Genomic DNA, 16081 nt, shown 5'->3' on the forward strand with positions numbered 1-16081 from the left:
AAGCCGCTCGGCGCGTTGTCACCCGGCAGCCCGCGGGGACGCGTTCTCACGTTAACGCCGAGGCGAATTGCCTCGCTTTGCCGGAGCCGTGCGGGGCGCGGGCAGCGGTGCCTGCGGGGCGGGCGGCGGCCGTGCTGGGGCCCCGGCGGCGCCGCGCGGAGGTGAGGCCGCGGGCTGGGATCGAGCCGGGCCGGCTCCTCCTCCTCCTCCTCCTCCCCCCCTCCCGTCCCGGCGCGGGGTTGCGCCGCTCGGAGGGCCGATCCGCGGGGCGGGACGCGGCGCTTCCGCCTCGGGGGAAACGGCGATGGACGGTGGCGGCGGGGCGCTGGGGAAGAGGAGAGGCACCGCGCGGCCGCACGGCAAGCCCCGGCCGCAGTCCTGCCAGAGCCCCGGCGGGCTGCTCGTCACCGACTTCCCGGTGGAGGACAGGTGCGCCTTCACGCTCGCACAGCCCGCGGCCACCGTCAGCGCCGTGCCCCGGGGGGGTTCACCGCGCCTCCCCGCCCGCGTGGGTTCCGAGCCGCCCGCCGGGCTGCTGGCGCTGCTCTCCAGCGCGTCCCTCGGCTTCGTCACCAACGGCGCTTTCCCCGCACCCGGCGGCCCGCCGCCCCGAGGGGCTCGCGGAGAAGCCGAGGGCGCCTCCCGTGCCATGACCCCGGAGCGAGGCGTCGCACCCCCGGCCCCGCTCCCCGAGCAGCCCGCCGTCACGCTGAGCACCCACAGCCCCGCCGCGCTCAAGGTGGGCACGCAGCAGATCATCCCCCGCAGCCTGGCGTCCGACAGCAAGGTGACCCACAAGGGCGGCGGGCACCACAGCGCGGATGCCGGCAGGAGGCTGCTGAAGGCGCGCAGCATGGTGGAGAGCCCCGGGGTGCTGCTGGGCGCTGATGAGGAAACGGAGGGTGAGCCGGACAGCCCGGGCGTGCTGCGGCGCGGCCTGCGCTCCACCTCCTACCGCCGGGCCGTGGTGAGCGGCATCGACCTGGACGGCTCCGCCAACTTCAAGAAAAAAAACAGAATGTCTCAGCCCATACTGAAGGCCGTTGTTGAAGATAAAGAGAAGTTTTCCAGCCTGGGGAGGACAAAGGTAATTGTGCTGTGCGGCGGTGCATTGGTTTGGGTGCTGCAGGTTACACACTGGCACAACTTGTCGCCTCCACTTCTTCTGTAAGTGCTCCTTTACTTCCAGTTTCCTTTTTGATACCAAAGCCTCTTTGTAATCGCTGTCGAGTCCCGCAGATGGCTTGAAGTGGTGCTTCCAAAGCAGCAGCAGGGATGCTCCGTGCAGCTCCCAGCGTTTGCTGCCAGCTTGGTGCTGCCCTGGCCCGGAGGTTCTGTGTCACGGTCTGTGATGCTTCAGAACCTGCAGCCGGATAGCAGTAAACGGGAAAAGAGGTCGACTGGTTTTGTTAGGTTCTGATCGCTGGAGTAAATAGACAGAGAGAAAAATGAAGTTCCACCTTGCTTGGAGGCACTACTTTAAAAGCATTTGAAGAAATGGAGCAGAGTGCCCAGCGTTAATTGCTGATGAGCCCTAGGGATGGTGCATTTCTGTAGAGTGTTAATGCATTAAAATTATATTATTAAGCCTTGCTACAAACAATTCTTATGTCATCCTGTCCTGATCTCGTGGTTCGTTTTTTAAAATGATTTGTTACTTTTATTTAACGTAGTGGTAGATTTGTGCAGCGTTGTGGAATCGTGCAGTAGATCCACGCAGAGGGGCTCATTTGGAGCTGCTGAAGTCCTTATCAGCTTTGTGACAGTTTTTGCCAAATTAAAGATGACGGTTTTGGAGGCTTCTGTGAAGGTGGAAGCGGTGCTGAAGCAGTGATAGATGAGAGCTGGTCCTGCAGGAGGGGTTGGCTGGAGCCGTGCAGCAGTGTGTTTGACCAGCAGCAGCAAGGAGCGGAGTCTGAGGCGGGATGCCGTGACACTGCCTGACTTCACACGCAGACTTTTTGCCAGTAGCACTTTTCTGTGAAAACTGACTTAATGGGCCTTACAGCACCACAACAGCCGTTCTGTTTCAGAGCCCTGTTTTGGTTCTCAAAATCTGTGTTTATGAAACTCTTCATGTGGCTCTTTGCAGAGTGTGCAGAGCTGCGCACGGCTCAGCCTTGTGTCTCCTGGGGAAGCCCTGAGACTCTGAGCTCACGGAGCTCTCGTGTCGTAATGCACGAAATGCTTTGGAAGTGTGAGGAAAATAAAACATGTGGGACAAATGTATATAAACAGTGTGTGAGAGGAGGAAAGTCCAGAGAAGCCCTTTGCAGTTGTATTCGTGAGCACGTGTCTGACAGAAGAGGTTTCTGGAGGAAGTCCTGCTCAGTCTGTGCTTGAGTATGGGATGAAGTTGTTGTTACTGGTGGTTGTTTTGTTTTCTTTTAACATGTTTATGTCTCCTTCCTACAAAATTATTAGAAGAAAACGCTGAAAGGACAAGGGACGTTTGATGGGGAAGGTAAGCCTGTTTCTGTACATTAAGAGGTGCTTAATGACAAGCAAAGTGAACTTAAACATAATTTTGCACGCTTCCTTATTACTTGATGACACCGAATACCTTGTTTGCCAATAAATTCACTGCAGTACGGAGCCATAGTTCTGGCACAGCTGTACTTTAATGGATACTTTAAAGAATATAGAATGATGGGTTACAAATGCATTTTGTTCGAAGAATTTCTTCTCAAATTAAGCTCCTTTTCCTCTTAAGCTCCTGTTTCTCTTAAAAGATGAACTGGTTGATGTGTCTCAGCCTTAGCAGACCTGCAGGGGAGGTGTAGGTGAGGCTGTTTTTCCAGCTGGCAGACACAGCTCCCATGGGTCAGCCTCGGGGTCAGCACTTGCAACAAATGCCTGGATTGTTATTCTGAAAGTTCAAGGCTAATGCAGCTTTTCCCTCCTTTTCACTGTGAGCGGAATGCTGGTTCCACTGCAGTGAATCCCTCGATTTTGTAAATCCTTTACTTTTTTTTGCTACCTGGGCTTCAAATTTCAGTGTCAGAGAAAAGCTGCCCGTGTATCTGCCCTCTCATGTCACTCATTAGTTCAGAGCTTCCTCGGGTTTGCTGTTTACAGTATTCAACACAAAGAACTTTTTGCCTGGCAGCAAATCTGTGGCTGTCACAGTGAAACTGCTGTCACACAACGGCTGCTGCTTCCCTTGGCCCTGCTTAATGGCTCCTGAGGACATCTCAGCTGCTGCCTTCCCTTCCCTTCCCTTCCCTTCCCTTCCCTTCCCTTCCCTTCCCTTCCCTTCCCTTCCCTTCCCTTCCCTTCCCTTCCCTTCCCTTCCCTTCCCTTCCCTTCCCTTCCCTTCCCTTCCCTTCCCTCTTGCTTCCATCTTCCAAACTTTATGCAGTGTCCAGTTTGCATCTCTCTGTTTCTTATTTTCATCTTTTCGTGCATTGTCTTCTAATTACTTCCCTAGATTCCATAGTGCCTCTCAGCATGCAGTTATTGTAAGGGATTTCCTGTCTTCAGAGTATACAGATGACACAGATGCGTCCCAAGGAACAAACAGAAGCCCGGCGCAGTGCGGGGCCGAGGGGCAGAGCAGACCCGTGGGGTGGGAGCTGATGGCTGCAGGTGTGCCCCACAGCGCCGTTAGTGCAACCTCTGTGCGTTACTCAGCTCCTAAAGCTCCCTGGCCTTTTCTGAGTGCTTTTGAGAAAGCAACCAAGGAGGTTGGGAAAGGCAGAGGGCGTGCTGCTCGTGGCCTTTGTTACTAACGGGCACTGCTGGAGCTGTTAGAAAGCATGGTGTCTTAAAATTCATAGGCTTTATTCTTACTCAGGCAACCTTTGAAGTTTCTGTTCGGAATAGTTCTGCCTTGAGATTTCTGAAGCCTGGGTCATTTCCTTCTCTTAGTGAGCTGGGAAGGCAGTATTTAAAGCTCGTGGAGTAGAAGTGGGAATTGGTATTGGATTTACAACGGTCTTTCTGATGAAAATTGCTAGACCTCCTGATTGATGACTGCTCTGCTGACAGCTCATTCTGTTTTTTAATTGCTGGCTAATTATGAAACGTCATACAGCAAACCAAGGACGAAAAAATTGTTTTCTGTTTTTTTCTTGACAAAGGACACATCTGTTCTTTAATGCAGTCAGTGTGGATCTTATTGGTAGCGTTACAGTGATCCATTGTTACTGTACTGCTCCATTGTCCATCCTAAATAAGATGCAATCTTTGTCTTTCGGAATTTGAGAACAGCACGTTGACATTTTCATTTCTTTCGTTGTTTAAGTGTGACTTATTTTTTATGAAAAGCAACTATATCACCTTGTAGCACTTAATGGCACATTGTTATTGCTTTATAGAAAATGCTGTGTTGTATCAGAACTACAAAGAAAAAGCTCTGGACAACGATTCTGATGAGGAGTCTGAGCCCCGGGAGCAGAAATCAGATGAAAAGGTTGTTTTTCCCTATAAGCCCCTGAGATCAACATGGAGTCAGCTATCAGTTGTGAGTATTTAATCACTGCATAGCCAGACAAAGGCTATCTGAGTCGCTCAGAATGCACAGAAGCAAATCTACTTGCTGCTGAGTCTTTTATCATCTTTTTTTTTCCTTTCCACAATATAAAGTTTCTGTGGGTACTTCTGTCAACAAATTTATAACAGCTAAATTGTTACCAATCCAGGTTGTGGTTGTGCAGATTTAGATTTTATTTGGATCTTGTGCAAGGTAACTCCATTAGCTTAAAAAGCACAGATCATGTTCTCAGTCAATTTCAGTCAGTTTAGACTCAGGCTCCTGCCAGAATCATTTTCTGTGGTGCCACTCTGTCATTTGCTGGCACAAGTGTGTGTAGGCTCACAAGGGTGCAGGATCTGATTTGAAGTGACCAAGAAATTCCAGTGCAGTTTAAAATGGAACTTCGAAGTGCAGAGGACTTTGGATTTCATAATCTAACACTTTTAAGGTACATTTCTTTTTAAAACTATGCTGGACAAAAGAAATCAAGCACATCTCTTTTGTTTGTGTGTGTAGTCTGAGACCTTTAGCCAGGCTCAAGAGATGGTGGCTTCAGCCCTGGCTGCAGGTGGTGGTGGTGGTGCTGGTCCTTAGCAAAGCTGTGGCTGTGAATGGGGATGTTGAGTCAGTACTGTTTGTAGCCTGGAAGGAGGTTCAGCCCTACCAGCGTGCTGTCTGTAGGTTGGAGCAGCATGGAGCAAACCTTAAATAGCTTTTAGTCCCTTCTTCTTCTTTTCTTTTTTTTTTTTTAGCTAGCCTTTGTTATTCATTTGTGAGAAAAACTTGAATGTCCTGATCAGGTATTGGTCTTTTCCCTGCTGATAAGCAGGAAAGTCATTGATGACTGTAGCTGTCCCAGTATACATAATTCTGAGACCAAGGAAAGAACAAAATGCTGGTGTTCCTGTTGTTACTGTCATCTTTTGATTTTTCTGTGACTTCTGGGGGTTATCCATAAAATTGTCATTTTTCTGTTTCTAACTTCTAGAACCTCATCTTTATATATGACGTAAGGAAAGATTATTATCATACGGAAAGATTATTATCATGATGGAGAATATTTGACTGTTGGTACTACTGTGTTTACTCTAATAACTATTAATGCTGAGTAAGATTTTCTCAGTCTATCTAGATTGTCTTTTTAGAAGAGCAGTCTTACAGATGCTGGTGACCTTGTGGTTCAAGGTATTGAAATATGAATATCTCTCTGAGTCGTTATTTATAAAGAAGCCAAGACAGTGTGGTTTTAAAAAAGATCTGCTTTGAATTTTCTTTCAGCAGATTGAGTACTTAAAATGTAGTTCATTTTGCTTAATACTGCAAAAACATTGTTTCTAATGAGGACAAATTGGTTTTCTTTTGCCTTCTAGGCAAACTAGCAGTTAAGTGCTCAACAGCTGAGGTATTTCAGAAGGAATGATACTCAGTACTAATGATTGCAAAAATGCTAATTTGTCTTGAGACTGAAGTAGAATTGTCTCAGTGAGAACCAGTGGTGTGTTGTGCTTACAGTTACATAAACCAAACTTGTTCTTCACCATTTCTAACACGGCAAACTTGTTCCGTGTCTGTACTTGATTTACAAGGCTTGAAGTGGGAAGTAAATGGGAAGAGGTGCTCTGTGCAAATCAAGGGTGGGAACCTGTGAGTCTCACAGTGTCTCTGTTTACAACTCTTTGGAAAAAGTATGTGTTGTCATTTTGTATTAAAAAGAGTAAGTGCTGAATTGTAGCAGGAAGTCAGCTGGGAAATGCTGAAGCACTGGGTTTCAACATGCGTTAGGAAAGGCAGTGTGTAGGAGGTGTCTGGTCCTTGTTAGCAGTGACTGTGCTAGGAGATGAGGGGAAAGACCACAGAGCAAATCCATCTCTGTGGGATGTCTCTGGCCATGCAGCCCTGACAGCTGATGTTGGTCTGCTTTTGGAGGTGAAACCTTCACGTATTTAGTTGTTAAAGCCTTTAGACCATAATAAAAAGGTGCTTCTATCTTCTTGCAGCATATACACATACGTGGAAGTAAGAGACTTTTCAAAGAGCTTTTGAAGTCCCTGAAGTGGGATGGTGTTTAAATGCAGCTCCTTTCAAACTCCTCCTTTGAGCCTTCTTCCTCTTTAGCTTCCTGTGGCACTTCGAGCCAGCTTATCTGCTCCATGTTCTTTCCAGCCTTCCTCTGGTAAAGTTTTAATTTGAAGAGAATAAACAATTTTTCTAAAATACATTCCAAAAGCATCTTAAAACATTTTTTTTAAGAACTCACAGCAATCATATGCAGTGGTACTGTCTGGTGCATCGTGTGAAATGTATGACTGCAGCAAACACTGCGTTCAGCTGTGCTGGGTAATACCAACGTGGTGCTGGGTGTGCAAGGAGCTGCAGGACCCAGCAGGCAGGAGGGCAGAGCTTGAGGTGGCTCTGCTGGAGTGCACTGCCCAGGGGGATCCAAACAGCCCTCACCTCCATGGGACGCCTGCGCTCTAGTCTGACCGCATCTCCTGTAGGCTGGGAACTGCAGTGCCTGCCTTTCCAGGTCCTCTGAGCCTGGAGAGCACAGTGCACGTTTGCTTTTTGTTACTGCAGTCAGTGCTGCCCTGATTCCTGTCTATTTCTACCTTGTCATCTTGTGGTTTTTTTTCCTCATCTTTTTAGACTGCTGTGGGACAAGCACTGTTGTGATTTTCTTCTCGTGTTTATTAAGCAAGTTGCTTCTCTGAGCCACCCTCACCATGACCTTCCATGACTGCCTCTTCCCTTTGTGTCAAGCAACAGCTGCCTGCCTCAGGGCTGATCTCTGCATTAGCTCCCCTTTCAGAATCAGAAGGCTTGTATTCATTTTGGTTTATGGTGTAGCCACCATTTGTCAATGAAATATTTCATGTGAGTTCTTCTTTCCCCTGTGTAGCTATTTCTTTAGAGGAATGTCCTGTACCTAAGTGTGGGATTAATCCCTCGTTCTCCTCCATTCCTCCTCCTGCTGTCTGGTGGGCTCCATCACAGCTGAGCTGTGGGCAGGAAGCTGTGCAGTCCTGGGGAGGCACAATGGAGCTGGCCATTGTGGTGTCCCTTGTAGCTTTCTTGTTACTGTCTTCTTAGCCTATATTGAGTCCTTGTGGATGGCATAGCACTGCAAAAGTGCTTTTTAGAGTCTTAAAGCTAAAACATTTTGGGCACCTCAAAAATAAGAGTGGTATTTTTTTCACAGAGCACTACGAAATTGGTCTCCATATTTGCACCTCTGTTTGGAAGCTTGAACATTGATTAATCAGGAGCTTGAGCCGTTTTGCTTCTACAACTAATTTATACGTGCTCTTTGGTATGTGCAAACCCATGTTTGCCACAACAACAGTCACAAAACACAGCTTATGTTTCTGGGCCGTGAGGTTAGCAGTTACTGCATTGTCCTCGCTGGAAATTTAGTTGCTCTATTAACAGGAAGCATTGTAATCTCTTGGATATCTTCATAGGTATTTCCTGTGTCGGCATATTTTTAGAAAAGCCCTCCATGACATCCAAAAAACGGTCACTTCATTTCCTAGTGAGCACTTCCAAGCTTTCCGGTTGTTGATGGAGGGGTGCTTCAGTAGGAAGGCAGCTAACTGGTTCTTATGTGGTGCTTGAAGTGTATGCTTATGGTGAGGTATTCAGAAGAGCAGTTACACAAATGGAGTATTTCTGGTTTCTTTGTCAATGTGAAACGCCAAGCAATCTGCTGCAAATGAAGTACCATTACTGTGCTGCCATCCTTGCTGGTGAGCCTGCTGCCTGGCTTCTTGAGGGTGCTGTGCAGGAGAGCAAGTGGGAATAATGCAGCCTTTAAAATTCCAAGGAGCAAGTGGAGAAGAACAAGCTGCTGCTGCTGGTCCGTTAGGAGCTTTTGGAGAAACCTGGTGGAAAGTGGGAGGATGGAGGTGCACCAGTTGTGAGCGTCTCAGGAGCAGCTGAGGTCCTGTCCAGACAAAGCTCTGCAGAGTGGAGTGCCTGTGCCCTGCTGCTTGGGGTCACCTAGAAAGTGCACAGAGCCAGCTGCAGGACATGGAGGGAGGAGAAATACTTCTCTCTAAAGAAGTTAGGCATCATAGGGCTGAGGATGGTAGCATCATCACCCCATACTTACTCAGGACTTTGCAGGTCTTTTTAAGGAAAAGATTCCTCCGGAAGAATTTTTGACCAACTGGTACCTGTCTTAAAAGACCTTAAGGTGTGTTTTCACAAATTAAGATACTAATGTGTTTCAGGCCAGTGCAGAAAATGCACCTAGTGATGTTAAGTGTCCTGACTGACACACGTACTTGAGAGGAGAAAAGAGTTTTTGTGCCTCAGTGTGCGTGTGAGAGAGAGAGTTGTGCTGGAGTCCTACCATGGGAGTGCTGTGCTGGTTTTTAATTCTTTTTATTGTTTGGAGATATCAAATATTATACATTGTCTTTTATACGTTTGTTTGTGATGGTTCATTGTTGTCTATCTCAAGTGGAATAAAATATGTATGAATTTTTAGTGCAGTACTTAAATTGTTTCTTAGCGCAGTGTTCAATTAATTCTGCATATTTGATTTTTGTTGTCTTCAAACCACATTTTTCTACAAAACACGTTAATGAATTAATTGTTTTGGGCTTTTTTTTAGGTGAAAAAGAATGGATTATCAGAAACGCTCAGCCAGGAAGAAAGAAAGAGACAAGAGGTACTCTTTTAAAGAAAAAATGTTCTTTTATGTTGATAACTCAGGGCTGCACTGCATGTCTGGTTTGGTGCTCTGTGTTGGTTCCGAAGGAGAGGAGCCCAGCATGCTGCTCCCTGCCCTGGGGGGGGCTGCTCTCTCCCCTGCTCAGAACTGTGATGCATGCAGTGTGCTCCATGCAGCAGGGCACCTGCTTGGTGCTGCTCACTGGGAGCAGCAGATGTGTAATATTAACTTCGTGTTCACAGAGGTGGGAGGTAGCACAAACAGGGCAACTTCTTGCATTGCCCTTCAGCTGTAACTCACCTCGTGAACCATTCTGAATGGGATCTCTGTACCCCAGCGTTCCTAATGCGTTTCCTTTTGCACTGAAATAAACTGGGAGCATCCACGCTGTCAGCAGTACAGGAAGCAGCAGCAGTCACTGATGCAATTCTCTTTTCTCTCTGTCCCTTTCTATCTCTGTCCCTCTGTCTCTCTCCTTTTTTGCTCTTTTTGTTCTCTTTATCTGCTTTCCCCTCTCTCCTTACTTACAGGGGTTATGTCAAAAAGAATGAGAGGTGTTGAAAAGAATAGCCTGACCTAGCCAGCTATTATATCCCTGCAGCTCTTGAGGTATGTCCTTCAACAGAAAACAAAAAAAGAAAAAAAGTGATGTTCTGTCTTGTGGTTTGTTTTGGGGTGGATTTTTGTTGTTGTTTTGGTTTTGGAATAGCAGCAGAATTACCTGCTGTGGTCATTTGCTCCAAAATCTTCATTTCGCTTCAGGACATACCTTGGTGAGCATAGTGGGGTGAGATCTGAGTGGGGCTTCCCATGGTGCTCACAGGTGTGTGCAGCAAGCCTCACACCCTGGTACAGCAGTGACCTGCAGCTGTGGTGTTCATATACAGATACTGAAACGTTTCCTGTGGCATATGCATGATGTAGACCATAGGAATTTTGTTTGTTTTTAATAATCCTGCATTTCCTTGGCTATCTTCTTCTGCTTTTTTGGGCTGTGAGCAGTTGAGGCTGTGTGTTCTGGTCTTCTGTCCCTCCTGCTCAGAAGCTCTGAGTCACATGGCCTTTATTTTGGTCCTCATGTCCTCAGGAGCCTGTGGTCTGTATGTCCTGAAGCCATGTTTGTATCCCCTCAAAGACAACAAGTTCTTCAGCTGTCTTTTAAATACGAAGTCTTAAAATGTCACCAAATTAGTTTGTTTCAGCTGGAGGGTTTTTATTTGAATATTAGAGGCCTATCTTTTCAGAGTGAAACTAAGGAATATTTTTACGACGTAGTTGTACTGTCAAGTCATGTTATTTCTTTAAAATTATCTTTTATCAATCATTTTATTATTTCTTCAATTTGCTTTTTAGAGTCTGGTTACATTATTTTTGCCATCATTATACATTGTCACTAAAGAAAACCATATTTTTTTGTTTGAGAGAGTGAAGATTGGAAATGTGATGGTGGGCAAAGGCCCCAGTGCCCTTCTTAGGCTTCTTTCTGCCTGTGGTCAGCCCTGCTAGCTGATATATCTGCTGCCAGGGTGGAAGTACATCTCTGTTCTCCCGGGTGCTGAGGCAAGTGTGCTTGGTGGGCAATTTCACATTAAGCATCACTTTTGCATGCATTCTTGCAGAGTAGTGTTTGCTCTCATGAATAACATGAGGTGCTGTAGCTGTTACCCCCCTGCTGCTGCATCTCTGCCTGCATTCCAGCAGCTGTTGAGGTAGGCAGGAGGATGGAGTGATGCTGCTGAGCCACGTGTTGGTTGGGCTTCCTTCCTTGTGTGTGCATTGTCCCTCTAGGTTTTCTGTGAAGCTGATGAATCTTAATGGCTTGAGCCCAACCTGATCAGCCTTAAGGGCTTGAGGTAAAACAGCTGCTTCTCCTGAAGAAGGCGTTTTGGAAGGGTAGGAAGCATTTTGAAGGTACAGTGTGGGAACACTGAATCTCACGTTATCCAGGAGAAACTGTATGTGATCAGAAGCTTACTTCAGTAACCAGCAGAATTCTCTAGACTTAAACTCTTGAGAGAGAATGTCTCCAACAGAATTTTAGTTTCGTTCTTTCCCAATGTTGTTTGTCTCAGCTGCAGGCTGGGATTATTCAGCATGCTTGTAGTCTCTCTTGGTTTTATATCTTACGGACAGAGTCTCTCTAGAGCATCAGACCACCTACGCAAGCACCTTCTGTAGTCTGTCACTCATAGACCCTTTCTCTTTCTCTCTTTCTCTCTTTCTGTTTATGGAGCCATGGTCATCATCCTTTCTAAATACTCAGGTTTGTGGTATTGCATTTAAAGTTGGGCTGTCTCCTGTCATTTAAGGATGCTTGGAAAAGTTAATTGCAAATAACTAATGAAGTGATACATGTGAGTATGAACACCAGTTACAACACAGAATTGTATTAGCTCTGCTGATAGTATTATCCCTTGTTAGCTTTGCACAGGGGATCACACTGGTGACAAATGCCATTTGGTGAAGCTTGTGACAGAATTGTTCTTGAAAATTTTTTTATGATTTTCCTACAGTGCATATGTGTACAAAAACTGTAGTGGACTAACAGCCAATAAAGCCTGGAGGGGTTAAAAGATGTCCAAAAGCTGGATAGGTTTCCCTGTCAGAGATGGACATGTCCAGTGGAATGAGGATTTCAAAGTCCAAGAGTCCACTGGGAGGTTTGCTGTGAGTGCAGCCAGCCGGGGAAGGCTACGAGGCTGTGTGCTCTGAGCAGTGGGATGGCAGCGGGCACTGGAGGCTGCTGTGTGATCCCAATGCCTGGGGACTGGTAACTGATGGCAGAGGAGACAGGCTGCCACATTCCTGCCTGCCCAGCCCTGGGCTTGGCCGTACTGCAGGCGTCCCAGCTTCTAAGTGGGTGCTTTGAAAGTGGCCAACGTATCAGTGTTGTGGTACATGTCTAAACCCTGCATTTTGCAGATGGTTTTGCTTTCTGCAGATTCTTGGGTAATCAGAGTTGTTAGCTAAGAATGTTTCTAAGCAAGTAACTTACCAGTTTCTCTCTAAAGAAGGCAGCAGCCGAGTCTGGCTGGTGAACGGTTGTGTTACTGATTCTAAGTTTCCAGTCAGGCCACAGAGACAGGCATGTGTTTTTAAATTACAGACAGACAAACAGAAAAGCCTCTTCTAAGTATGAACAGGGAGTGATCACCGTTGGTGTTACATTTTTGTCTTCAAACACCTTTTGCAGTTGTTTTAAAAAGTCTTAATATGGCTTTTTGTCCCAGTGTGAAATCATTCATTTCCAAGGGTAATTGATACAGATCTCATGGAAATGAAAACTCGTGTTACCGTTTTTAGCTCGCATCCATCACCTTCTCTTTGCTTCCCTCCACAAACAGAAAGGACCCAGCCTCATCAGAAGTAACCCTTCTCTTTCACCCCTCCACTTCGCAGGCCATATTTGAAGTGATTTCTTCTGAGCATTCTTACTTGTTGAGCTTGGAGATTCTGATCCGGATGTTTAAAAATTCTCGGGAGCTGAGCCTCACAATGACCAAAACGGAGAGCCACCACCTGTTCTCCAATATTACAGATGTTTATGAAGCAAGTAAAAAGTAAGTGTACAAATGCAAAACTGTTTTTTGATTGTACCTGAGGGTGACTGCCTATAATCAAAATGTCTTTCAAGCAAGAAATGAAATGTAGCATACAAAGTAGTGTTGTCACTGTTACCACAAAATGGAGCAAGAGCCACAAGGTAAAGCTTTTGTGGAAAGTTTGGGCCTGGGATGTAAGAATGTGCAGTCAAATGTTTGCACCTGTTGTAAAAAAGTAATTGAATTAGAATGGACTTTGGTTCTCTGTGCCAGGATGTCTGCAGTGCTAAGGATTTGCCTTAGCATAAAGCAAAAGCTATGGTTTTGGTTTTACCAAGCACAGATTTCTGCATGTGTGATACAACCAAGGCTCTGTTAGTTTGGATTGTATTTTCCTGCTGTATCTGGCAGGCAGCCCCTTGGGTAGGAGAGCTTTGATCAGTACTGCTCATGGTATGTGGTAGTATTTGCAGGCTGTGCCTTACCTACCCCTCTTGTCCCGAGAGGCAGCTTGCTCTTGTTTGGACAAATCAAATCTTCTCTTGCTGGAATTCTTTGTTCTTAAAATGTAACATCTGTTTTCTTTTCTGACTGTACCATGTAGCAAGGAGAGTTGCAGGTAGGCTGAGCTAGAGATGTCCAGTTATATTTTAATCACATAAATCTGAGTTTCCTACTTGAATCTCAGGTGATTTTAAAGTGCTAAACATCTCTTCCTGAACTTTCGTGCAAATATGAAGATAGAAAAAATAGTGGTGAACGTGCACAGCAGTTTGTCAGTCTCACTTTGTTCCTATGTTTGAGCTCATGTTTTGTGGAATAGACTTTGGTATTAATGTATCTAAAAAACGGTAGAGGCAGGAAGAATGTTGTGTATTTCAGTAGGAATAAGCATCGTTGGCTTCTGGATGGTTCTTAAGCTGGCTCTTGATACATTGACCAGTCACATTGAGTTGTGCAGTCTATCAAATAAAACTTACCTTGCCCCTATTAAACTGTTCAGGAGTTTAATACTTGCCCTTAGGAGCTGACTCTTGCAGTGTTGTCGTAAGTGAGTCAAATCTGTTTACTTTCTGCTTGGTACTCAATGTGCAGCACGCTGTGCAGCTCTGCTATCTCCTATGTAAATAGCACAGGCACTGGGAGCAGCACTGTGCATCCACAGCACATGGCAGCAGAGGCTGCTCAGATCTGCTCTGCTTTTTTCTTCTCTTTTTTAAGTTTATTTTTAAATTTCTTCCCTACAAAGTCAGCGATGGAGAGGATGGATACAGTATGCATAGAGCCTGACGAGGAGGCAGTGCTGGCAGGTCTTCCGTGGTGCAAATAGTGTGAAGCCTGTCTTATTATTGCTGATAATTACTGTCAGAATCGTTTAATATTGCCTGTGCACATACATGAGCACTCAGAGTGTATTTCAGAGTTATGAATACTGCAAATTCTTCTTCAAAAATTTATTTCATGAGGTTTTGCTTAATGGTAACTTGTTTGTTGCTTTAGTGTGATCAATAGCAGCACCAGAAGTTGAATTACTATCACTTATGTAACTAAAAAATAGAAATGTGTCTGCTTCTTTTCTGGCACCTTATTTCCAGTTTGAAATGAAGCTGAAGGATAAAATGTTGTTTGATCTCCTACAGTGTAAGTCCCCCTTGCTTTCCTTGTGGAACACAGAATATTTGCCTCATTTCTGACATGGGCAGTGGTTGGGGGGGGCTCTGCCAGGCAGGAGTGTTTCTGGAATCAGCCTTTTCCACAATTCATCTTTCTTTCAGTCCCTTTTCTTTCATCCCCTTTGCTTCCTTCTTGCAAAAATGATGTTTTTATGAATTTTTTTTCACTAAGTCTTCATTTCCCTTTGTAGAACTTCTCAAGTTCCATGTTCTAAGCCCTGGTGACATCCTTTCTTGGCTCCCATTTCTCCAAAGCCACACGTGCTGTGGAATTTTAAATCGGTTTTGCAGACATTTGAATTCATGCCTTCTAAATTTATGCAGTAATAAGGTTTTATCCCATGGAGCTTATATGTTAGAGGGTCTCATGTGTTGTGTCAAGTAGAAACTTGTGGTAGGAGCCGTGTGATAGGCACATGTTTGAGCTTAACTCAGTTACGTCCCAGTATCTCCCCGTTGCTTTTTGCTCGTCTCCTTTTCCTACAGTCAAGATCTGTTGATGGAAGCTGGCTGTTACTGGATCCCACAGCCACTGCAGGGAGGAGAGCTGTTTGGCAGCACTGTTGTCAGAGGTGCAGGTTATCCAAGCCCTTATTTGCTAGGAGTAGTACTTTTAAAGGCTTCTGCTTGTCTGCAGTGTGACTTGTAAAAGTAGAGTATCGTGAGCTGATTTTTTGCTAGGGTTTGTAGAAACATCATCTGTTAGGGGGTAACTGCTATCTTCTTTAGGTAGCTTAATAGAAATGAAAGGTTAACGAGCCTGGAGACTCTGCTGCTGCTTTGAATTGGTTCTGTAAGAAGCAGTGGAACATAGCAGTATGGCTAAGCTATGATTGTTTTTCCTGTTCTCAGTGACTGAGTCTTCAAAACCATTAAATCAATCCACTTCTGAATTTCTCAGTCAAAATGTTTAAAGCAGAGGTGGGGATAGCAGTGTGTGTATGGGAATTCTTTAAAACCCTTTTGGTTTGTAGTCCTCAGAGGAAGTGGGAGGGGAAAAAAAGAATGGAAAACCCCAGGCTGCCCTAAAATTATTCTTTTTGGTCTGGAAAGTGTAATGGCTTAAGAACTTGATTTAGTACTACTTGGAGTGAAATTGGAATTCATAACCCTTCTTAAACTTAAATGAAAGCATATTTTGTTTCCTGAGTTACGCAATACTGTTAAACTATAACAAAACGTGCTCACTTTCTGCAACCTCACTTGTGTAAATAATGCAAAGGGGATTTAAGAAGCCTCTTTCTCAGTACCTCCGCTCTGCTTCCAAGGTCTTCCACGGGAGCAAAACCCCTCCTTTTGTTAGAAAAATGTAACAAAATCAGACATCTGTGCTGCTAGATGTGCTCTGTTTTAAGCTGCCTTTCGTTTTCTAAACAAGACAAAAGAAATGTGAGTGCATGGGTGCAGTTATCAGTGCTTTGGCTTGCTCAGACAAAAGTTTAGTGCAGCTGAAGAGTGTGGATGGATAGAAGTGGTATCTTCAGTCAGAATTGCTTAGCAGTTATATGTAGAAACTTTGACTTGGAACAGACTTAGTGGAGCTCTCCAGAATGCCAGGAGAGGCCCCTGTGTATGACGAGGCTGTTGTAACTGAACAACACTGCCTTTGTTGGAAGATGAATGCAGACAGTAAAGATGGTCTCTGCTTTTGGGAGGTCACTGGGGTGCTCCTAACAAAGAAGAGTTGGTCTGAACTGTGCATGCAGCATAC

At 45.5% G+C, this 16081-nt stretch overlaps 1 protein-coding gene across 1 annotated transcript in view; it reads left to right on the forward strand.

Moving 5' to 3' along the window:
- Positions 1-231: 231 nt before the first annotated feature.
- Positions 232-16081, forward strand: part of ARHGEF26 (Rho guanine nucleotide exchange factor 26) — a 39365-nt gene continuing 23515 nt past the window's right edge. Inside the window, exons 1-5 of the mRNA XM_090147576.1 lie at positions 232-1087; positions 2425-2464; positions 4320-4465; positions 9096-9152; positions 12555-12715. Coding sequence (XP_090003702.1) covers positions 305-1087; positions 2425-2464; positions 4320-4465; positions 9096-9152; positions 12555-12715 — 1187 coding nt within the window. The 5' untranslated portion in view covers positions 232-304. The remainder of the gene's footprint in view (positions 1088-2424; positions 2465-4319; positions 4466-9095; positions 9153-12554; positions 12716-16081) is intronic.

This window comes from Phasianus colchicus, chromosome 10 (genome assembly GCF_987193195.1).
Source record: "Phasianus colchicus chromosome 10, bPhaCol1.hap1.1, whole genome shotgun sequence".
In the NCBI taxonomy this organism is placed as follows: Eukaryota; Metazoa; Chordata; class Aves; order Galliformes; family Phasianidae; genus Phasianus; species Phasianus colchicus.